Source organism: Siphateles boraxobius, unplaced genomic scaffold, assembly GCF_051911475.1.
Source record: "Siphateles boraxobius isolate OS27281-9 unplaced genomic scaffold, OSU_SipBor_1 5, whole genome shotgun sequence".
Classification (NCBI taxonomy): domain Eukaryota; kingdom Metazoa; phylum Chordata; class Actinopteri; order Cypriniformes; family Leuciscidae; genus Siphateles; species Siphateles boraxobius.
The window spans coordinates 17,632,766-17,656,423 of record NW_027509141.1 but is presented as its reverse complement, the minus strand read 5'-3'; the positions used below and the strand labels follow the sequence as shown (position 1 = coordinate 17,656,423).

The 23,658-nt window shown below is 36.3% G+C and overlaps 2 protein-coding genes across 32 annotated transcripts in view; both read right to left on the bottom strand.

Annotated features, from left to right (window-relative positions):
* The window catches only part of ect2 (epithelial cell transforming 2), a 39,512-nt gene extending 29,673 nt beyond the window's left edge, over positions 1 to 9,839 (bottom strand). For 4 of the 8 annotated variants that reach the window (XM_077203030.1, XM_077203033.1, XM_077203027.1 and 1 more), the window contains exons 1-6: positions 9,539 to 9,831; positions 8,804 to 8,985; positions 8,568 to 8,647; positions 5,366 to 5,461; positions 4,987 to 5,079; positions 3,760 to 3,942 (exon numbers count right to left, since the gene is read on the bottom strand). In XM_077203030.1, the coding sequence (XP_077059145.1) occupies positions 3,760 to 3,942; positions 4,987 to 5,079; positions 5,366 to 5,461; positions 8,568 to 8,647; positions 8,804 to 8,936 (585 nt within the window). In that variant the 5' untranslated portion in view covers positions 8,937 to 8,985; positions 9,539 to 9,831. Of the gene's footprint in view, positions 1 to 3,759; positions 3,943 to 4,986; positions 5,080 to 5,365; positions 5,462 to 8,567; positions 8,648 to 8,803; positions 8,986 to 9,538 lie in introns of all 8 variants that reach the window. The other 4 variants (XM_077203028.1, XM_077203032.1, XM_077203031.1 and 1 more) reach the window with 2 other exon arrangements.
* A 1,152-nt stretch (positions 9,840 to 10,991) lies between these two features.
* Positions 10,992 to 23,658, bottom strand: part of mcf2l2 (MCF.2 cell line derived transforming sequence-like 2) — an 85,544-nt gene continuing 72,877 nt past the window's right edge. For 4 of the 24 annotated variants that reach the window (XM_077203003.1, XM_077203002.1, XM_077203000.1 and 1 more), the window contains exons 27-34: positions 23,092 to 23,187; positions 22,182 to 22,265; positions 21,283 to 21,354; positions 19,725 to 19,814; positions 19,347 to 19,462; positions 17,802 to 17,917; positions 15,283 to 15,377; positions 10,992 to 12,996 (exon numbers count right to left, since the gene is read on the bottom strand). In XM_077203003.1, the coding sequence (XP_077059118.1) occupies positions 12,932 to 12,996; positions 15,283 to 15,377; positions 17,802 to 17,917; positions 19,347 to 19,462; positions 19,725 to 19,814; positions 21,283 to 21,354; positions 22,182 to 22,265; positions 23,092 to 23,187 (734 nt within the window). In that variant the 3' untranslated portion in view covers positions 10,992 to 12,931. The remainder of the gene's footprint in view (positions 12,997 to 15,282; positions 15,378 to 17,801; positions 17,918 to 19,346; positions 19,463 to 19,724; positions 19,815 to 21,282; positions 21,355 to 22,181; positions 22,266 to 23,091; positions 23,188 to 23,658) is intronic. The other 20 variants (XM_077203016.1, XM_077203015.1, XM_077203020.1 and 17 more) reach the window with 11 other exon arrangements.

Below are 23,658 nucleotides of genomic sequence, written 5' to 3'. Positions count from 1 at the left end.
GCTGTGGTATCCATGTGCTTCTGTCTGAAGTCATCCATTGTAGAGCTTAGATCGGGCCCAAAAAATCAAGCCCGACCCGAGCCCGTGCGCATTGTGTCCGAGCCCGGCCCGACACATAAACTGTAATTATGAGCCCGAGCCCGATTTAAACCTGTCAATTTTTTTAATACGTGGATCGTTATAACTGACGTTCTCAACTACTTTCTATGTTACTTTCTCCCGCCCGCAACATTTTTGTCCCGCTCCCGCCCGCAAATACACTCTTTTTTTGTAGGCTACCTCCAAATACTTTCGCCTACGTGTCGCCACCATACACATCAGCATAAATGCTCCTTATAAATTATTTGTTATTAAAGCATTAACACACAAACCACTGTTATAACATAAAAGCAAGCAGGCTACTGAGTGCATGGTTTGGCATGACTTAATGCGCGCAAAGTGCGCTCCCTTAATAATTCCTAAAAAGCTGACATCAGTTCATCGCAATCTCACACATCTGTTATTATCAATGAACCTGACTGCACAATGCATCTTTCATAATATATACAGTTTGTTTGTTATAATTTGAGGATTTGCCAGCATACAGAATTCATCACTGAACAAAAAGTCTGTTTTGAGTGGAGAGGGGAGTCTATTTTAAATGCTTCTGATTGGCCATGCCGTTCAAGAAATCAACACATATGTCTGTGATTGGATACATCCCTCAACGCTGCAAACATGTTATAAAAAGAAACTCTGGCCTGTAAATCGTTTCTATTTTGTTTTAGTTGTTCTTGTTGCTTTTCTGCAACATATGAATAAAAATGTATTAGTTTTTATGTTTTATTCATAGATATTTCTAGTTTGCGGGAGTCCCGGGAATCGTTTTATTCTCCCGTATCCGCACACAGAGTGAGTGCATTACCGCTCGAGCCCGCCCTCGCACTCGGCCATCAAATCTAGTCCCGCGCCGCACTCTATTGCGTTGAGAGTGCACGTCTCTAGATCGGCGTCTCGCGCTCGCGCCATCCACTCAAAACGTAACGTTAGCCTACTACTCTTTGGCCGGCGCGCAAGCCCAAACAAGTACGTGCGGCGTGCCTGTTGTTTTGTTTCCGGTCTAGCTATCCGGTGTGATGTTGTAGTTTTTCTAACGTTACTAGTTGTTGCAACAGCATGTGAAAAAAATACAAAGTTTGCTAGGCCAAAAAGAGCGTTAATCTCGCGATAAAAAAATTGACGCCGTTAAAATGTGTTTGCGTTAACGCCGTTAATAACGCGTTTAACGCACAGCACTAATATATATATATATATACATATATGCACACACACACACAAATGTGTATATATATTGTGAGCTATACACACATAACAAATGTTATTCATTTTATTTACATTTTTTTTTTATACATTTCTGTTAGAGCCCGACCGATATATCGGCGGGCCGATATTATCGGCCGATTTTAGGCATTTTCCTAACTATCGGTATCGGCATTTATAATGGCCGATAAATGAATATTTTTAAAAATGCGTGTACGGTGATTCATGTAAGGGTGGCGCTGCCAATAAAGCACCTAAAAGCTGTCACAAGAACTGGCAAAAATAATGATTATGAATACAACAAATATAGCAAGGAGACATTTTAATTGTTTATTAATAAACAAGTGTTTTCAGTCAGTGTCAGCCAAAGATGAAGTTGACGATGCTGACTCGCGATCTTCAGTGAGCGCGCGCCAGAGAGAAATGCACATTTCATACGATTACATGAGTCTGTCTGTCTTTCGTTTTGAATTGTTCTGTTTAAAAGTAGACATTTCAATATAGATATATTTCAATTCTCAGGTCTATACGCTGAGTTTCGGTTCATGAGACGAGCTCCAGTTCACCCGCAGGCGCTTCCGTGTCGAGATTATCTATCGTCTGCTATATTTACTTCTTATAAATTAAATCCAGGCAAATGGCTGATGAAACATTGATTAAAATTAAGATACAATTAATACAAAACGAAATTCACTTTGAAACGAAAGGTTTTGTGCTTTCTGTTTGATGTCTATGTGAAAGTTTCAAAGCATTAGTGCCGCTTTCAGAGCGCTCACGTCCGTAGTGCTGAACTGTCGCGTCTGTAACATTGTTTTTTCCTCATAAATGCAAACACGAAAAATAAAATAAAATAAAATAAAGTGAATATTTTATGTAGCCTGTGGAGACTGAGAGCCAACCCTTCTTCATCCGGTGGGTAGTAGCCTACTTGTGATTTGCGCAGTGTAATTCACAGAATTGATTTCTCTGCTACAAGCCTCTGTCACGTATTGTGTGAGCTTGTGACTATTGCAAGCGTGCAGCTGAGAAGTCCTGATTATATTGTCTGCTATATTTAGGCCTTCTTCTTATTTATTAAGGCAATTGGTTGATGAAACATTGATTAAAATGCGTGGCGCGAGCGATCTCCGACAGTAAACTGATTCTGCTTTGTCTAGGGTAAACAGCTGTTGCGACGCGAGCAGTAACGGCCGCGTCCGGTGTAGACACCGTGTTAAAGCTCATTCTGCCTGATAACGCTACAACATCAAGCAATATTCCAAACATGTATATAATTATAACACTTTATATAGGGCCATTTTGCATTAAGAGTAGCCTAGTTTCACGTTTAGTACATTTTGCTTACTAATTATTTAAAATAGTATAAAAGTACTGTACATATGTAATTAAAAACGTTTTCATTATGATATTATTCATTTTACTTTAGTAAAAAGATCTGAGTTCTTCCTCCACTGGTAGAGATTAGAGGAATTAAGAGTAAAAATAGAAGATAATAAGGTTTTGTCAGTGACACTTTTTATATATTTATTGATACAAGTTATGACTAAATTAAAAGACAAAGTCGTCGTTAGTGAAGATTATGCAACAGTATTTAGAATATAATATAATATAATATAACATGCAATGCAAACTAGTTTGGTTACAGCTCAGCTGTATAATTCTCATTCTATCATTCCCCCTGCCTCCATTACATATCTGTGTCACACAAGTGTTTCATTACCACATTTGAGTGATCATTGCAAAACGTGTTTATAAAATATATTTATTCTGTTTATAGCTACTGTGTAAAGTACCCATCAAAAGTTACACACCAATAGGAAAGTGTCCAAACTTTTGACTGGTATACTGTACTATAATACACATAAATAATATTGCTACTGTATTATAATATACACATAAATAATATCGGCCGATATATCGGTATCGGGCTTTTTTTACTCCCTAATATCGGTATCGGTATCGGCCCCCAAAAATCCATATCGGTCGGGCTCTAATTTCTGTGTGACCGCTCAGGTGTTAAGACTATGGAGTGTGTACTGTTGCAGATAAGCTGTGTACCATACAATTTAACAGCAATAAGACAAGCCCTCATTTCTCACTGGAATGTTGCAGTCGTATCTATATTCTAGTGTTCGTCAGACTTAATCTTTCTGTCCGGTACCGATCGCTAGCCAGCCAAGTATTCGTTTTGCTCTGGAATATCTGTAGGAGTCAAGCAGACACTCCTGCGTACACACAGATAAGGCAGCAACATTTTTCAGGCTATACAGCAGCAATCAAAGCTGCTTACGAATCCGTTTCAGTTGGAAGAACAACTTTATTTCAACAGGCTTTTACTCAACCCATGACGGCAAGCAGATGCTACTAGTATCAAACTATTTCACCACCTCAGGGAGGAAAAAAGCCAGTAGATGGCTGCGATCCTGTGGGTGCTTGTGTTGTTTTATTTCAGGGTCTTACCTCTCCCTTGCTGGCGCAGTGCATCACGGCAGGAGGCCCCAGGATACGGCTGTCATTCTTGTACAGGAAGCTGTATTCGGGAGCCTGGAAGTCCTTCAACACAAACACCGTCTCGAACTCGCAATTCTCGCCGTCACCAAAATCTCTGACATTGTCAGTCTTGATACAGCGGGTGTTTATATCCTAATGGGATGAAGAGGAAATAAAAATGACAGAAAATATTATCAACAAACACATTAGTTAGATTGTGATCAGCGTGTCCTCAAAAGCAAAGAGATATCTCCTTTAGTATAAGGGATCTTAAAGATGTTAAAGTGTTCCGACAGATGACACACTGGAGAAAGACAGCAGTCTTTTGTCACATGTAGATTTAGTGACACAAAAACAAGTGTCAAGGACGGTTCACACAGGACAGCTAGACGGAACAAAGTGAAAAGATGCATTTCTGACACCATGGCCAATATAGGATATTTAATACTTGTACATGCTCATTTATGCCTGTTTTTAAGCTATATTTTTGCCATTATCATGCACTCACTTAAAATATGTAATATTAAACACTTCAGTTCTAATGTTTTATAAATGTACAAATTATTAGTAATTATTAATATAATACTACGCTAAAATAGTACTAATACATACTGTGTCTGTGATATATTTTATGTGTTTGTGTGTGTGCACATGTGTATATATATATATTAGGGGTGTCACAATATATCGGAATACAAAAATGCAACAATGTGTATCGTGGATGGATACTAGTGACAATATGTATTGTGTATAGTTCACCCAAAATAAAAATTACTGTGAGTTTTACTGTCAGTATTACATTAAACTACTATATATATGTTGAATATAATGTATAATAATGAAATGGCGGAATATTTGTGGGTCCTGATAATGCCAAATGTCTAGTTACCAGTAAAAAGTGGCCTACATTTTAAATATATCTAGTCAGTGACAGAGTGAAAGCATTAATAATTCTGTATTTTCAGCTTCAGAATCATGAAAATTTTTATTCTATTTATAGCATTTTAATCAACAGTAAATTTTTTTGTTAACTTATCAAATGTCTATTGTATAATGGTATGTATTGAATCGTGACATGAGGGTATTGACACTCCTAATATACATGTTAAAAAGTATTTAAAATCTGTAACAATTAATAATAATGTGCACACACACAGTACAAAGAAAAGCATATGTCCGGTGTGAACAGCACCTTACATTTTTAAAGGGTACTGAAAGGAGGTCTGTTAGTTCAGAAACTTCCATTATTCTTGTCTTTTGGGATTTACTTTCAGAAAAGATTATTCTTACCTGCATGTAAAAACAAAAGATTAAAAGAAACAATTAAATGACACTAAAAAGGGGTTAATCACCAAAGGGTTGATTACGTAATTGATTGAATTAATTCTTAATTAGGGATTAAAGACCACCTGTTGGACAAACACAGGACAAATTGTTAGATCACATTGTTAGAACTTAGTCCAGACCACCGTGTGAGTGAGTTCGACATTAGACAGCGCAGTGCCCCACTGAATCCCCATGCTGCAAATCCCCCAGTGCTCTCAAGCATGCAAAGATCCTGGATCCCGAGACGTACCATATTGACTATAGATTTTATCAATTTCTCACGCGCCTCTGTGCCCGGCTGACCTTCTTTAATCTTTACCACCGGGACTTCCATTATTGTGATGGCCTGTAAAAATGAAGAATTGACGTCAACCTGGCAACCTAAAGCTGATAAATTTCCTAGGCAGGTGGGTCTTACAACCTTGTCAGAATCGAAATGAGAACTTCAAACAAATGTCAAGCAAAGTCCAGGAGGAAGTTCTGCTACGTTAATAAGTTGCAGGGAGAATAGATTACTAAAAGAAGCAGCTACATCTGAAGTCCTCTCACATCATGTCAAGGGCAAAGAAATGACAATTTCAGGAACATCCCCAACCTCCCCCATGCACTACATAAGATGATTTCATCCTGAATCCACATATAACAGCTCATTTATCAAGCTCTGAGCCTTAATGTTCCATCACTGACCCTCCAAACACAAACCGTCAGAGCAAATGACATTCATAACATTCATGACCTTTCGTCCGTCAACTCCAAACCGCCACATACCACATCTCAGTATAAGAATGCAGAGTAATACGTTCATCAGCATCAGGTGCCGTACAAACTACTGGCACGCTTATCTAAATTCTGCATCTGTCCTGGGCTCAAACAGCTCAAGCAGACATTGCATGATTCAAAACGAAGACTTAGCTACTAAATGTCTACTACGGTTTCAACTCAGGCATCTTAAAGGATTAGGTCACTCCAAAATTAAAATTTCCTTATGATTTACTCACCCCCATGTCATCCAAGATGTTCATGTCTTTCTTCAGTCGAAAAGAAATTAAGGTTTTTGAGGAAAACATTTCAGGATTTTTCTCTATATAGTGGACTTCAACAGGGACCAATGGGTTAAAGGTCCAAATTCCAGTTTCAAAGGGCACCACATATAAGGGCCGAGAAATAAGGGACTTATTTCGAAACGATCTGTCATTATTCTTTAAAAAAAAAATGTATACTTTAACCACAAATGCTCATCTCGCACTAGCTCTGCGATGCGCCACGCACGCATTACGTAATCACGTTGGAAAGGTCACACGTAACGTTGGCAGAAGGTAGGGTAGGGTGAAAAACTCCATCTCATTTTCCCTCCAAGTTCAAAATCATCCGACATCCTTGCTTTACCTTTTTTTGTAAAGGGTGTTTGACTTAAGGCTTTGCACGTCCGCTTTGTAAACACTGGGTCGGAACTTCCACCTACATGACCTTTCCTTTCGTGGACGCGCATTTCCCAAATAATTCATTTCCCAACTAATTGAACTAATCCTTTGAATTTGATCTCATTAGAATATTTACCAATTGTTAATCTAGAATCTAGTAGAGTTTCTCCAGAATTCCATGTGGGGACTCATTTTTGTCTTCTTGTATATGAGGACATTGTTTGACAGAACACATAAAAAAAATATAGATGAATGAATATATAAATAAATAAAATAGCAAAACAATTCCATTGTCATAGATTTTTTAAAATTAACTTATTTTTATTTAAAATATTTCCTTATGTCACTACCATTGCAAAGTGCCAAAAAACATTAATTTGGACCCTGGTTGAAGCATTTCCAGGTCACCAAGGATAACACCGTGTCCAAACCAGACGCGATGCGATAAGATTCCAGCGACAAATAATTTGTCTCTGTCCACACTAGACGCCACGCAACTGCGAGATGCGCCAAAAAACATTAATTTGGACCCTGGTTGAAGCATTTCCAGGTCACCAAGGATAACACCGTGTCCAAACCAGACGCGATGCGATAAGATTCCAGCGACAAATAATTTGTCTCTGTCCACACTAGACGCCACGCAACTGCGAGATGCGTCAAAATCAATCAAAACCCGGAAGCCAATCAGAACAGTGTGTGGGCGGAGTCTCGTGGCAAGTGCACAGCACCAGAGAGTAATCTTGATGGCACTCGCAAGAAAATGGATTAGTAGGCTACATAATCAAATTCACAAATTTTACACCATTTAAACATTATTGAAAATACATAGGCTACTGAGTTACTAAAACAATATTGGTCAAAGAATACACTTGTTTGTTCACAGTTTGAACGTTCTTGTTTCCATTTGTTTAATTTCAAGATCTGAGGTGAATTATCCATTGTTGCTTTTACAGTTACAAGGCTGGGAGCACTAAATGATATTCAAAGTCACATTGCATGCTTTTAACATTAAATAAAGCACATTAACAGTAGTACCTGAGATTATCATTGCCACACTTTGTGTTTGTTGTTCAAGCCACGATGTCGCAGAAAAATATAAACCGTTTATAAAATAGAATTGTCGAGTGTCCCCATCGCGACTGGTTAGGACAAAAACTCAACATGGAAAATATAACTTTTATCGTGCGTCGCGTGTAAGTTAGGACACGGTGTAAATATGTCTGCTAAAATTAATTTGGGGTTAGTAAGATATTTTTTCAAAGAAATTATTTATACTTCTATTCAGCAAAGACAATCAAAACTGACAAAAAAGACATTTATAATGTTGCAAAAAAAATCTAATAAATGTTTTGAACTTTCTATTCATCAGAGAATCTTGAAAAAAATGTATCACAGTTTCCACAAAAAAAAAAAAATTACACAGCACTAACTTTTTCAATGTTGATAAGAGGAAATGTTTAGGATTTCTGAAAATCCATCACATGAATAAATTATATTTTACAATATATTCAAATGGAAAACGGTTATTTTAAAATTGTTGTAAAACTTCCCTATAATATTGTTTTCACTGTACTTTTGATCAAATAAATACCGCCTTGGTTAGCATCTTTCAAACTTTAAGTAATAGTGTTCATGTAAATATGTAAGTGCACTACATTTGCTGCTCAGACCATCTTTAATCAGTCACGGACACAAGTGTATCTGAATAAAAACTACTGTTTTAATTTTATCTTAAAATGACCCTAAAATTCAATCAAAAATTGTTTCAGTCAGGCAAACGGAAGAATTTAATGTTTATCCCTCATGTATAGTACTAGGCACTAAGCTGGCCAACACAAAATGATTTCCTTGTTAACGAATTGAATACTTTTAATCAGATTAGAAGATTTTCAAAAAGGTATTTTCTCCAGCAGAGCTCACACCGAACTGACCATTTTAAAGTAATGCATCTCAATTTAGCTCTTCTTTCCTCAGTGAAAACCATATGGCTACAGTGAACTCAATATATTTGAATAGCTTCTTCTACAGTACCTGAAGGGCTTTCTCAAGTTCTGCGATGTTGCCGGCCTCCCCCACCAACACCACCCTGGTCTCAACTCTGGGCAATGCATCTGAAAAAGAGAAAAGACCATAGGCACAGGTGAATCTCTATGGAAATAGACTGGGAGAAAATAACCTCTTGTTATGTTTGTGCGCAGAAAAACGGTCCACACTACAGAAATGTCAGATGATATAGGGTTGACCGAGAAGGAGGTCGGTTCACTTACCCTCTGTCTCGTCTGCGTGTAGACCCAAGAAAAATTGCTCCTTTGTGGTCTCGGCCATCCGGGAGTCGTAAACGGAGGAGTCCACCAGCAGGCTACGGCCCGGCCCTAAAGTAACTATGCTGCTGTCAGCCATGGCGCTGTGACAAGGGGTGGCGACCCAGTCCTCTCCAGAATATCAAAAGCTGGAAGCCAGAGAGAAAGTAGTGAACAAGGGCAGCACAGGCACAAAAATAAGAATCAATCAATCGAGCTTCTAGGAGGGAATGAAGGATAAAGGGAGAAATTAATCAATGTGTGTGTGTATTATATATATATATATATATATATATATATGTGTATACACACTAAAATGAATCTTCTTAAAATCAAATCAACTCAAATTAAACTCACCAGCTGCATAAATCTAATGAGTAACGTTAATTAACGTTATTCTGAATGCAGCATTACAATAATAAAATGCAGTTCATTAACTCCCTCAACTGAGTAACAAAACATTGCATGTATATGCATTAGGGTGTACATTTTGATAGGTAATGAAATAAACTTTGACATATTGTAAAGATCTGTCAGCATTTCAGAGAGCAATGCTATGACAGCTGATTGGCAGCTGCAATGCACTTCAACGACATGCGCTAGCATAGGAGTGGCTAACGTTAGCTAACTTCTAAACAAAAGATTTTCTTCTTAAACAGAGCCTTGTATTTAGCTTTAAGCAAATTTGTAATAAAAACTTACCGTTTATAACTCTAGACCAGATTTGTGCTGGAAAATGTTCTGGTGAATGAAGAAACACTGAGAGTTCGGCTGGTTGCCGAACCAGCTGAGCAATCTGGGGTTATGTTAGCCAAACTATTGATTAAAACTAACGCCTGCAAACGTAAACACCGCTGTCGTCGCAATAACAAGTAAAGTTTGCCCAAAGTGCAAAATAATACGGTTAAGTTACGAAAATAGGTGTAGTTGGAATTTTAAGCCCATTGTATACGCTCATTTGAGGTGGTTTTCTGCTCAAATCTCTCTCTGAATTCAAAAAAGCAAGCAAACATGAGAGCCTAACGCCGATTGGCTGAAAGTGAAGAGCTCGGCGGAAGTTCCGAAGCGACGCCTCTGATTGGCTTTTGAATTCAAACGGCGATGCACGCTGCGGCTTCATAATGTTATACAAGCAATTTAATTAAATAATGTTGTGTCATTCTATCACGGACGGCCGTGATAGAATGACACAAAATGATTTAATTAAATTGATTGTATTTAACATTATGAATAAAACACCAGATACTGATGTAAACAAAAAATTGCAATGTAATTCATAAAAACACACAAAAAGTCGCGAACTAAAAGACAATGTTAATAAATAAAACAATGAAAATCATTGTTTAGCCTCAGGCAAATTTATGTCTATCCCTTACAAACTTTACCATACTAACCATAGTTTCCATCGATATACATGTATTGTAGGCTATATAGCCATTTAAAATATAATATATAACTTCATATGGGATTTTCTTTGGTAATGTAGGCTATTATAATATATTATATTATATTATATTTATGACCAATTTCTCTTTTTTGGGTGGTGAGGTAATTTAAAAACATATAAATCAAGTAAATGATAGCATATTTCATAATGTTTTGTCTCCCTCAATGTTTATAGTGGTCATGGCCCTGATTATATTATACTAATTGGTTACACTTTATTTTGATAGACCACTTTAGACATTCTACTAACTATAAGTAACTTTTCAACTACAGGTCAACTAACTCTCATTAGAGTATTAGTAGGCTGTAGTTAGTAGACTGTTAGGTTATGGTTAGGTGTTAGGGTTCGGGTTAGTAGAATAAGTTGACTTGTAGTTGCCAAGTTACTTATAGTCAGTAGAATGTCTATTGGGGGAGCATCAAAATAAAGTTTTAGCAGATATTAAGCAGACATTCTACTAATACTCTAATGACAGTTAGTTGACATAGTTGCAAATTTAGTAGAAAGTCTAACGTGGACTATCGAAAATAAAGTGTTACCTATATTATATTATTTAAAAAAATATGCATACACACTGGAAACTCTCAAATTATTTTTAGCCTATAGCAACAACTAACAGTTGTATTTTAATGAAAAATACGGTATAGTACATTTTCATAAGGTGAATCAAACTAAATAAAGACCATATGAAAACAAATGAATGCATGATTAAATTATGAAATGTAGTTTATTTCCTTAGCATTCACTCACATCTCAAATGTGAACTCTTTTGTCCGGAAGATTAAAACCTATCATCCTTCACTGTCCTGATGTGATCTCGCCCAATTATCAGCCTTTGAAATGCCCTCCGTTCATCCAAAAGAGCAACCCCTTTCCTGCTGACAGAAGTCTCATTCTTTCTTCTGCCCGGCCTGGTTTCGGGCAGGAACGACTCCTGATAAATAGACTGCCAGGTGTCTTCAAAATCTTTAGACACCTGAAGCCAAAGTGAAGGCTGCTGGAGTGCACTTTTTTAAAATTCTGTTTCAATGCTCAATGCTTGTCACATCTCTCTGGGTCTTTGTGTCCCGCTCTCTCCACTCACTCTCTCCTGCCGCCCCTCAGGAGTTTTGGGGGAGTTTGAAAGCACCCTCTGTAGAACAAAGCCAAATGAATCTTGCATGTCCCTCTCTCTCCTCGCTGTCCTTCTCTCCGACTGGCTCTTCTCTGTCGCACTCTCTCTTAAAACAAAGCTTCCAATTACAACCAAAAAAAACAGCCTGATGGAACACAGTTCTCAACCAGAAGTTCCTGAAGGTTCTCAAGGGGATCCGCGGAGAAGATTGAGTTCATTTTATTACATTTTCATCACATTTATCAAACGTCGATTGAGGCTTCATAATCTCCGTACGAAAAGTCATATGGTTTTGCAATGAATGTATTTCATTATGCATATGAAAATCTACAGAGTTATTTAATACATATTCACACCAGCTGTAATATTGTCCATAGGGAAGCTTTGAAAAGCAAAATATTCACATACGTATGCACAGAATGATGATACCAAGAATTACATCGGCATTCAATATCAAATCTTTGTGCTTAGTTACATTTAAACAAATAAAGCAACTCAATAAGATCAGATAGATATCAGAAAGAAATAAACTGACTACATTTAAATCGCAATCATATGTGGATATTTACGGTTATGAGATGAAACATTTGGCATCATTACTACATTCACTGTCAAACTGCGGTCCGGTTTCTCATGTCATAGCAGGAAGGATACAGTACATCTGATTTCTGTATTGGATTCGGTTATTTTTTTAGCACAAACTGACAACATTCATGAGCAGTACTGTAAAGTAAACAGCAAAGCTGTACAACAATCATTTTCTGAAATATATATATATTAAAAAAATCTGTAAATATTACACATTTTTACTTCGCTTCGAGATTATTTACAACCAGACCATGATAGAGATGAATATATCACGTATAGAAGCAAATATTTGAGGAGGATTACAGATATTTCAGCTTTCCAAACAGCAGAGCAACAAAGCTTTACAGATGGCTTATGCAACTTTCATGTCAGAATATAAAAGAGAGTATAAATATTGTACATTAGAGAATATTAATTCATCAAAAGTGCTGTGTTTCTGACCAACAGTCTCATAAACAACAAAACAAATCAAGTATATTTAAGCATTTCAGTGGAAGTATCAGCAGGACGGAACGGTCTTGAGTCTCTTTCTCAGTGTTTTCGAATGGCCACCTCAGTGCTGTTATCATACCGCACAACGCTCGGTGTTCACAGAGGTCCTTTGCGGTTATATTCGGATATTCCTCTTCAAACACCCTTGCATTTGCTGCTAAGGCACAGCAGAGTGAACGCACGAAGGCTGCATGTTGAATTTCTGACTCACGACTGCAGAATGTTGTGTGTGACGTCAGCGCTGGAGAAGGCCAGAAAAGACCGGAATCTGTTCTGATTGGTCGGTCTCTTCAGAACGCTCGTATAGCAGCAGAGTTGATCTATTCCTTCAGCGGAGCAGATGTCTGTGTAGTGTTACAAAAAGCTGTTGTCGAGTATGATGCATAAGCATGGGGAAAGCGAGGACACATCACGGGACGTTCAGCATGCAAATCTGCTGTCCTCAGCGGGATGTTCAGCATGTGTTGTCTGCGTCCTCTGTATTGGTAAGGGCAGCGGTGCAGAGGTCACTGAAAATATCTGAAATGAAATCAAAAAGAGAAGATTAGTTACGTAACATAGTCTTTTCATTCAGAGCAACAGGAAACAGGTGGCAAACAAAACCAGACCTTGCAACAGCACTCGATCATAGCAAGGACAAGATCCATACATACAAGAAAACGGAAAAGACACAGCAAAGACGCAAACCTTCAGAGTAATTACTGTGCTTTACGTCTTTTGAAATGGGATGAGGGAGTTTTGTTCCTGCTATGGTCAGCACAGGTGAAGAAGCTTGAAGAGCAACATGAAAAACATACTAACACTTCAGTATATTCTGAATCTGCTCTAAACAGCTGCAGGGCTCAACTATATGGATGAATCTATTGGATAAGGATTTCTGTGATGCAAAGCTGAACTTTCAGCATCATTACTTCAGTCTTTAGGGTCACATGATCCTTCAGAAATCATTCGAATATGCTGATGTATTAATGTTGGAAGCAATTGTGCTGCTTACTATATATATATTTATAACCTGTGATACTTTTTTCAGGATTCTTTGAGGAATAAAAAGTTTAAAAAGAACAGCGTTTATTTAAAATAGAAATATTTTGTAACAATATACACTACCGTTCAAAAGTTTGGGGTCAGTATTTCTTTTTTCTGTCTTAAAAAAAAAAAAAAAAAACTTTTATTCAACAAGGATGTGTTAAATTGATTTAAAAAAGTGATAGTTAAAAAAGAACAATATAAATCTTTACTATTTATTCATCAATGAATCCTGAAAATAAGTATCACAGGTTCCAAAAAAAATATTAAGCAGCATGCAAAGCAGTTTCGAACATTGATAATTGAACTTCAAAACGGAATATTTGAATGCTTTCTGAAGGATCATGTGACACTGAAGACTGGAGTAATGATGCTGAAAATTCAGCTTTGCATCACAGAAATATATAATATATTAAAGTATATTATAACAGAAAACCATTATTTTTAGATTGTAATAATATTTCACAATATTACTGTCTTTTTCTGTATTTTTGATTAAATAAATGCAGGCTTGATGTGCATGACATAGTTCTTTCAAAAACATTTTAAAAAGTAATGCTTTCAAACGTATTTATATATATTTTTTATGAATCCTAAATTATTACCATGATTCAGCTATTTATAGACCAAAAGTGACAGTAAAGACTTAAAATTGTCACAAAAAATTTCTAATCAATGTTTTTCTTTTGAAATTAATTAATCAAAGAATCTTGCATTTATTTGTTATACAATATTAAGCAGCACAACTGTTTTAATGAATATATTTTAAATATATTAAAATACAAAAGAGTTATTTTAAAGTGTAATATCATCTCACATTATTACAGTTTTTACTGTATATTTACTGTATGCATATAGGGCAAACATCCTTAGAGTTGAGTCCAGAGCTGCCTCTGCTCTTAGTCAAAGCTTTATATGCAGCACCTTGTTATTAGTGTAGCAAAAGTCTGAGAAAACCAGTCAAACAAGATGCCGAGGTTTCATGGAATGAAGTGCATGCCTGTGGAGGTGATGTCATGCACACCTCTTTAAAAAAAAGAAAAAGAAAAAAAAAGCAGACTGCAAACAGGTGCCTATGTCAGTCTCGCCGTCCACTGACCTACATCTCAAATTACAGCCGGTATGTTTCACGACGGTGTCTTGTGTGCATTCACATGTAAGATATGTGTAAGAGCGAGAAGGGACTGAGTGACATGAGAGGTCAAAGTGCATCATCTAATGCATCGCCATAAAAGATGTAATCCTCATAAAGTATGCGTTAAATACACTGTAAAAAAATCTGTAGAAATTACGGTATTACTGGCAGCTGCTTGCCACTAACTTACTGTAGATTTAAATTGATGTTATTTACTGGCAACAGTTTGTTCAAAGTTAAATGAACATTAAACATTAACAAGTCTTTATCTTTACAGAATAAAACTAAAATAACAGCCTCATGCAAAGCATTCTGGGAACCAAAATCTGAAGGAAAAAAAACAGAAAAAGGTTGATGAAAATTTCTGGTTCCCAGAATGCTTTGCATTAGATTGTTATGTTTTTTATTCTGTAAAGACAAAGACTTGTTAATGATTAATGTTCATTTAACTTTGAACAAACTGTTGCCAGTAAATATACATCAATTTAAATCTACAGTAAGTTACTGGCAAACAGCTACATAACTACAGCATTTTTTTTACAGTGTACATGTGAATGAATTTTATGGTGACCATCAGTCTGAACTAAGAGTGCTGATGTCAGTCATGCCCTTCTGTTGCTCTTCCCGGGATTGGTGTGCGGTACCAGAGTTACTGTAAAGGTCTACTTCTTCTGCTGTGGACTGCAGGACAGTGGGTGGCACCAGTCCTGTCTTCTGAGTTCTAAGGTTCTTGACTAGCCTAGAACATGAGAGACAGTGTTCATCTTCAACGGCAGCACGAACATAGAGAACCTGGAGCTCAAAAAAGGCTCAATATGATTGGGTGATTCCTTTGAATTTTCATTCAAATGACAAAAGAGGTTTGATGGACCTGTTATATGGAGGCCCACTACATAAAACAATGTACTAAGCAAAGAATTAAGCCACAGCACAAGAGAAATGCAGCTGACTACTAGATTAGTATCCAAATCTGATCTACGTGTTTCCAGCAGGACAGTACATTGTAATGGACAAACGTCTGATTTAAAAAGTACATTTAGTTGACTTAAATCCATAACATTGACTTAGCACGTTCTAAATAATCTTGATTTACAAGTTGACACTGCCCCCTTGTGGTCTGAAGAAGTTTTGTGTTTTGTGACTTAATAGTTGCATTTAAAAATATCTTTGCCCTGTAAATTTTGTTGTGTTGTGCATCTACGACCATCATAGTAATAGGTTAAGCTACATTCATTCAGTTAGGTTTTATTCATTTTTTAAGGATCCGATAAAGGAACATGGTAATGGGAAAATTGAAATAGGACGAAAAACTAAAGCTGTGTTTGAAATCACCCCCTATACCCTCATTCACTATTCCCTACATTACTTAACTAATAGTCGACTTCAAGGAGTGAATGAAAACGAGTGAGCGAATTCGGACATTATGTGCGGGGAAAAAGCATATCGATTGAAATAACTGTCGATTTAATCCCTGATTCTAGGAGACCACACTGTAAAAAAAAAATTGCTGGCTTAAATTTTTAAGTACAATCAACTTTGATGTTTAAGTACTTTCAACTTAAATTTCATTAAACTGACTTTAAAAATTAGTTGGATCTTGTATAACATAAACAACTTTTTTTTTTTTTTTTTTACAGTGCAGATCTGAATAATTTTCCAGGACCAATATGGATAATAGAACACGTCCTGTTTGGGTCAAGTTTAAAAAGAGTATACTGTGAAAGTTTAACATGATTTTGTATAGGTTAAAACTGAGTTTTATACTGGGATTATGTTGTGATATTGGCGAGCAATATCAATGTAGACAGTACAGCCCAACCACATCCAGTTTTTTGGCTGTGTATCGCATACACTCCTCCTGACACAACTGAGCAAACTCTAGCATCCTGTGGTTCAAGCTATCTTAACTTAGCTCAGCTCTGCACAATGTCAAAACATCCACATCCATGAAAGTCTGAAAACTTCTTATGTAGGGTTTGAGGGGGTTGATTGGTGAGCAAAGAAAACTTTGAAACACTCTACAAAGCAGAAAAATGACTGGAGACAGTTTTCAAGATTAAATATGTATGAGACACTTCAGAATATGGCTGGCTTTTTCATTTTAGTAAAGAAATGTTAGATTAGGTGGTATTTAGTACCCCCAAAAAGTATTAGAAACCTGAGAAACCTCTCTTTCATCTTGGCTTTTTGAGGCAACTGGGTAAATGACAAATAAGGGAGTAAAAAGAATAATAAAGAAGAAAAAATAGCCAATTTCTTAGAAATACACTTAGAAATGTTGGAACATTCACATTTAAATTGAATGTTAAAATGTATGTTTTTAATATAACCTTCTCCCTTTACACACTTTGGTCAGTTCAAGAATAATTTATGCAACTGCATGTTGTTTATTTGAAAGAATTAAAAGAGCAGTTTCGTGTCTATCCTTGTATTGTTCAGCTGGCCGAGGTTGATATGGGATTTATAAAGTAATCCAATACTTTAAGAGATAGTAATTAGTACAGTATTCGCTAGTAAATAAATTTATTTTTTGGAGCAACTTACTGTACCAAAAAAAAGGTATATTTAAAAAATTAAAGAGAGGATAAAATTATATTTTAAGGGACTTTAGGTGGTTTGAAGGTGTATCTGGAATATAATTTCCTGTTCTATGCTTTTTATGCTTTTTTATGCCTGTCGGTTGCTGTAGCCTACATGCCTTCTGGGTTTTTCAAATATTAATAAGCAGTGAAGCAGTTTTGGTGAAATATATTTTGTTCTCTTCAAGAACATTATTAATCGAATGAGCTTTTTTCTTTTCTTCATTAACATCAGCGCAATTTTATCACCCTGACAAATATCACTTTTATTACAAAAAATAAAAATAGACACTTAAACCAAATAACATAATAAACCGAACCAATACGACTCGGTTGAATAAAATCAACAAATTACTGATTCTGATAACATTTTCATGAAACTCCTTTTTTGACTGTGTGGGGTATTTAACGGCAAAACCTTCGAATAATGATATTAAGAATACCAACAATGAGACCTCAAACAAAATGAGCTACGTGAGAGCTGCGTTAGTGATTGTCAGGTTTTTATTGAAGGCGTCTTGAAGGACTGCATCATGTGACTCCTGCAGGAATATATCTGGATGGAGACTTTCCTCATTACTCACCAGTGGCCATTCTCAGACTCTTCCAGGAACTGTACTAACTCTCCAGCCTCTACGGAAAGATCCTGAGCGGTTCCCGACTCGTACGTCAGCTGCACCTTATAGCGATCATTATCCCCCTTAAGAGAGAGACAAAGATATGCATCATTTATTTCAGGGTCATGGCATCCGTTTTTGGGTTTATTGGAACTGGGAGGAAATGGGCAGGAAAAGTTAGATTCATGCAAAGGCCTGCATTTAGTCATTCTTATCTGAGAAATCTCATCAGTTGTTTATTCAAGGATGCCCTCTGGTGGTAGGAAGCATGTATGCGCAGTTTAATTCCCTCTAGCCACCATTAAAGAGGTCCTGAATGGCTTTATGCTGCATAGCTGCTATTAAACCTCACTTCTAAAGCAGATCTCCACTCCTCATGCATCAGGCAGGATTAAACACAGAGAAACTCCTCTGGGTGTTTAAGAGTCAAAGATAATCTGGCCTCCTTTCTGTATTAACTGTAAAATGCTATCTTTTATCTGAGCTCATTTAAAATCAGCCAAAAAAAAAATCTCTTTTTGATTTTAAAGGGAGAGTTAAAGGGATCGTTCACCCAAAAATGACAATTTTGTCATCAATTACTAACCCTTATGTGGTTCCAAACCTGTAAGATTTTCGTTCATCTTCGGAATACAAATAAAGATATTTTTGATGTAATCTGAGAGATTTCTATCCCTCCATTGACTATCTACGCAACTACCACTGGAGTTCATAAAGAGATCGTGAAACTAATCCATGTGAATTGAGCGGTTTAGTTTAGGTTTCCAAATTTTCTGAAGAGACACGATCGCTTTATATGATGAACAGATTGAATTTAGACTTTTGTTCACATATAAACATTCATCAACTTACACATCAAGCATGGAGGGAAAGAAACTATCATATTTCATCAAAAAGATCTTTATTTGTGTTCCGAAGATAAAGTCTTACATGTTTGGAACGACATGAGGGTGAGTAAACAATGACAGAATTTTGACAATTACATTTTTGGGTGAACTGTCCCTTTAAACAAAAATTTAATTTACTCAACCTCATGTCATTCCAAAACTCTTCTTTTTCTGTCTTCTGTAGTAGGTATTTTGAAAATTATGACATTTTAAAAGTCAGTGAGGTCCAGATGACATTGAGACATTTTTCAAAATTTCTTTTCTTTTGGTTAAAATTGTTTAAACAGTCTCATTTTAAACTACGGGTATTCCTGGCGATTTCTTAAAAAGAAACCGTTATATTCTGTGAAAATATTTAATGTGTGTGAAAAAGTAAATAATAAGTGATATTTTTAAATAATTTTAAATATATATATTAAATAAATGCAAAAATTATAATTGTTATATTACAATATTAATAATTGTTATTACTTTTATTGACATGAAAGATTAAATGAGAGTAAATGATGGCTGAAATCTTTTTTGGTGAACTATATTTTTTAGTATTATCCAATAATATTTTTTGACCCTCAATACAAAATTGGAAGGTGAGATATGTGGACAAAATGTGATTGAAGACATTTACATTTTTGTTATGTCCTTCATCCTCTCCATCTGAGGAAATGGAGAGTTCTTCAGCACTAGAAGGAATGGTCTCAAAATCCTCAGCGTCCATTGATGGCAGACGCCGTTGACTCCATCCTGGAAAATAGCATACACGAGTTAACATCATTCAATAAAAACCTTATGAGAGACGACACTCAGGGAATAGTGCTTGAGTTTGCCGGGGGAAAAAAAAAAATCTTCTGTGAAAAGTAGACAAGATGTTGAAGCACTCAATGAAAATAACTCTGATTCATTGATTCTGTCACTGTCAGACATCGAATGAGGAATGAAAATAGACGAAAACACCCGAGAGAACCCAATATGATTGACATATCACTGCCTGTTTTCACATGATTACCTGGTTGAGACGCAGACCTCGGCACAGCGGGCTTGGTACCGGCGGTACTTTTACTTTTGCTCTCAGCGGGAAGTGCACCTCGCATGGTGTCTGTGAGAAAATTCACTGTCTTATCAAACATGTTCTCTATAGCGATGCATGTGAAACGAAAGCCTCACATTATCATGCACAAATCAATCACAGTCAACTGCCAAAAAAAGGTAAACAGGAAGTCACTGGCACCCATTGAAATGTACACTTAACCTTATCGGACAAACAGAGAGCACAATAATAGAGGGGAACAATGGATTTGGAGGATGATACACACTTGATATGAACTGAAAACCACCAACACAATACCACAGCGCAAGCATAAACACTTGAAATCAGAATAGATCGAAATAAGCATGAAATCTGGTAGATTAATGCAACAGATAAGGCTTTTTCAAAACTGGAAGTGTTTGTAGTATCTGTAAGAATGGGTTGGAAATGACAAATCAGTAATGTTTGGCCATTCATGCCATCATTTTTTAAGAAAAAGTGTTTATCAATTTATGGCTTTCTTGGGAGTTCCTCGTATGATTATAATAGCTGTATAATTTCAGGCTGTTCTTGCAGATTTTAGTCAAGATTAACTTAATAAATGTTCAATGAAAAAATAATGAAAAAAGTTAAATAAATATTAGCATGTAAGAAATACATGTACAAATATATTTTAAATTAATTAAAATAATTTTTTAATAAGAACACAATTTATAAAATGATAAATGCATGTAAAAATGTAAACATTATACCATTCATTGTAATGTATTTTTTTTATTAAGCCCTGTTGTAGATGTAAATAATAATATAATATTATTATAAATATAACACTATATATATATATATATATATATATAAATGTGTGTGAGTGTATGTGTGTATATATATATATTTTTAGTGCTGTCAAATCAATAAATAGCGATTAATTGCATATATATTTATATTAGCACAGAAGATTATATAATATATATAATATATGTGTGGGTGTACACTACACACCCATATATGTATGCATATATATATATAGAACCCAATATATATGAATGTGTGTGTACATACACTCACTCACATTAGTGCTGTCAAATCGATTAATCGCATCGAACATAATTATATATATATATATATATATATATATATATATATATATATATATAATTATGTTCGATGCGATTAATCGATTTGACAGCACTAATGTGAGTGAGTGTATGTACACACACATTCATACACACACACATATATATATATATATATATATATTTATTTTATTTTATTTTATTTTTTTATTTAAAGCCCTGTTAATGAATTTAAACCAAAAGGTCTAAGGTTCAGGTCCTAGTAGAGGTGATCAGATACTTCCATGGTATCCTTAACTACAAACTGTCCAGAACAACTGTCCTGGTAAATAGTGTCGTGTTGCTTTGAATAAAACCATCTGACCTCTTACTATAGACAATAAATGAATAAAAACAAACCAAGAAAACAACATCTTACAAGGACTATTTTCAGCATGCAACATGCCGTGCTTTCCATGTGGTACCTTCATAGCCAAAAGGTGTAGGGTCGCTCTTGATCTGATGCCTCTTGCTCTTAAGGCTAGAGGAGAGAGGAACTAAGCACAAACATGCATTTCTTTTAGGAAAGAACTCCAGCTCATCTATCACATTCTTTCAACCTATCCATCCAAGATTAATAATCACACTAATTTTTCATTATTCCCCTGCAGTTGCAACGCTTTCATCACAATAAAAGAGAATAATGGGCCCACAAGAAACAAAAGGCTCATGTGCATCTAAATTCTCATTCACATTCCCAGAGCTGCGCAACGGGGCTTCACTGCTAAATGTCACGCCAGATCCCAAATGTCAACTTATCAAGAGTCAGTATTTATTATTCAGTGCAGCTGTCTCTTCATGTTTTTTAGGGGATTAATTTGCTACAAAGTGCACAGTTTGATTCTATGCATTTCAAACATTTTATATAAGCAGCAATGAAGGAGCTTGAGATGTCAAAGGTTGATAGTAAAATACCAAAAATGTATAACAATGCCAGTTTCTAGAAAGCCCAGTTTCAGTTGTAAGGAGGTGGGCTACAGGACTTTCAGGTTGGGCCAGAGTTGGGATATTGGGTCGCCAGTGTGCTACGCCATTGAAAAGGTGGGACAGACCCACCCATATATATATATATATGACATACCACATACCACTGACATTACCTGAGCAGTTGAATATAAGGTAAATACAGTAGAAATCCCTGCTCATTCAAGGACATGCATTTACTGCATGTGGGGAGCAAGAATAATGTGTCTAAAATGCATATGCACAGTTCAGTTGAACTATAACTTGACGCTGTTATACTGAATGTATGAAGTAAATTGTTAATTCACATATGTGTTCAGAGGTGAATTCATGAGTAAAACCACACAAGCAGTTTTTGTACCTTTAGTGCGCGGTGCAGAGGCGGAGCTGACAGTTGAGGCTAAAGAAAAGCGTCGCGTGACTTCAGTCTCCTTAACTGCAGGTTCTGAAGTCAAAGGCAGGGATGGGTTAGTAGTTAGTCTGATTTAACAGAAAACCGGATGAAGTGGTGAAATGAGAGACAGGCGGATGGAAGTTAGTGCACATTCTCCAGCATGTTGAGCAAGGCTTTTTTTGTGGGTGGCACAGTTCAAGCCAAATATGGTTTCCTGCTCTCTCTCTCGTTTCTTTCCTGTTGATCTCTCCCTCTGTACTTTTCTATTTACTGAAATAAAGCAATGGTGGGAAGTCTGATGTTTATTTTAACACAAACAGAAGTAAAAAAAAAAAAGATAGCAGAGAATGACAATTGATGTATTTGTAAGATGTAGAATTAAAATAAATTTAAACAAATCAAAGAAATGTACCTAACTGTAATTTTACCAGCTTGAAAAAGATTTTTACAGACAGATACATTGTTGGCCTTGCTTTGGCCTTCATGCAATTTAAATCAATGGCACCCATGAACTAGAAACATCCTACTAAAATGCCAGTACTGTTTTGAAAATGTCAAGAGAATATTGTAAGCTCAGTGTAACACTACACTATGACGTTTGCTTGTGCTTGAAGTATCTCAGTTCCTCTGTTCTCTTTAGTGGAGGCTGACCCGCTTTGCACACAATTCCTCGGAGAATTTGAATGTTCTATGAAGACAAAGCTCTTGAGGTTCCCACATTCCTTTCAGAAGTAAAAAAAAAGGCAATACGTGATCTCGGAGACGACTGACAGAGAGTGATGACAATGAATTTTAAGCAACAGGGGGAACAGGCACACATCAGAATGAGATGATAGATGAGTCCAAATAGAGACGAGCCATGGTGCTGTGCCGTTACCTGCGGGAAGAGACCTGCGGTTTGACAGGCCCTGTAAGGTGAAGCGCTTTCTAGCAAGAGCAGATCGCTCTGAGCCGAGGCTGGCTGAAGCGTCAGCTATAAGAGGAGAGGAGGAGAGGACTGCGGTTAAAGCAGCAGGTAGGAAAGGTGAGGTGAACAGCAGGGAAACGAGAGCAAGAAGGATCTGTCATGAAATAATCAAAAATCGACAAATTCAATTTCTGGAATTGGATCCTTAAGGTCAGGAATTAGGTACTTTTTATAAAACCAAAATTTGATTCCTCTTATTGAATCCTTTGTGTGCATTTTAATATAACTTTAAACCATTCAAGCGCATAAAGACCCGCACACCTTTTTCCTGTGCCGAGCACACATCCAAAACGTGAGCACAGAAAGCCGCCTCTCATACTATATAGTGCGTGATACTGAACTCAGTTCCCTTCCACGTCTTTTTGCACTTGAACGGACAAATACTCACAAAAACATGTCAAAATATTCTTGTAAACACAGTCGTTATGTCTTAAGGGAACATAAACAGTTGACAAAGATAACGCAGTATAACAGTAT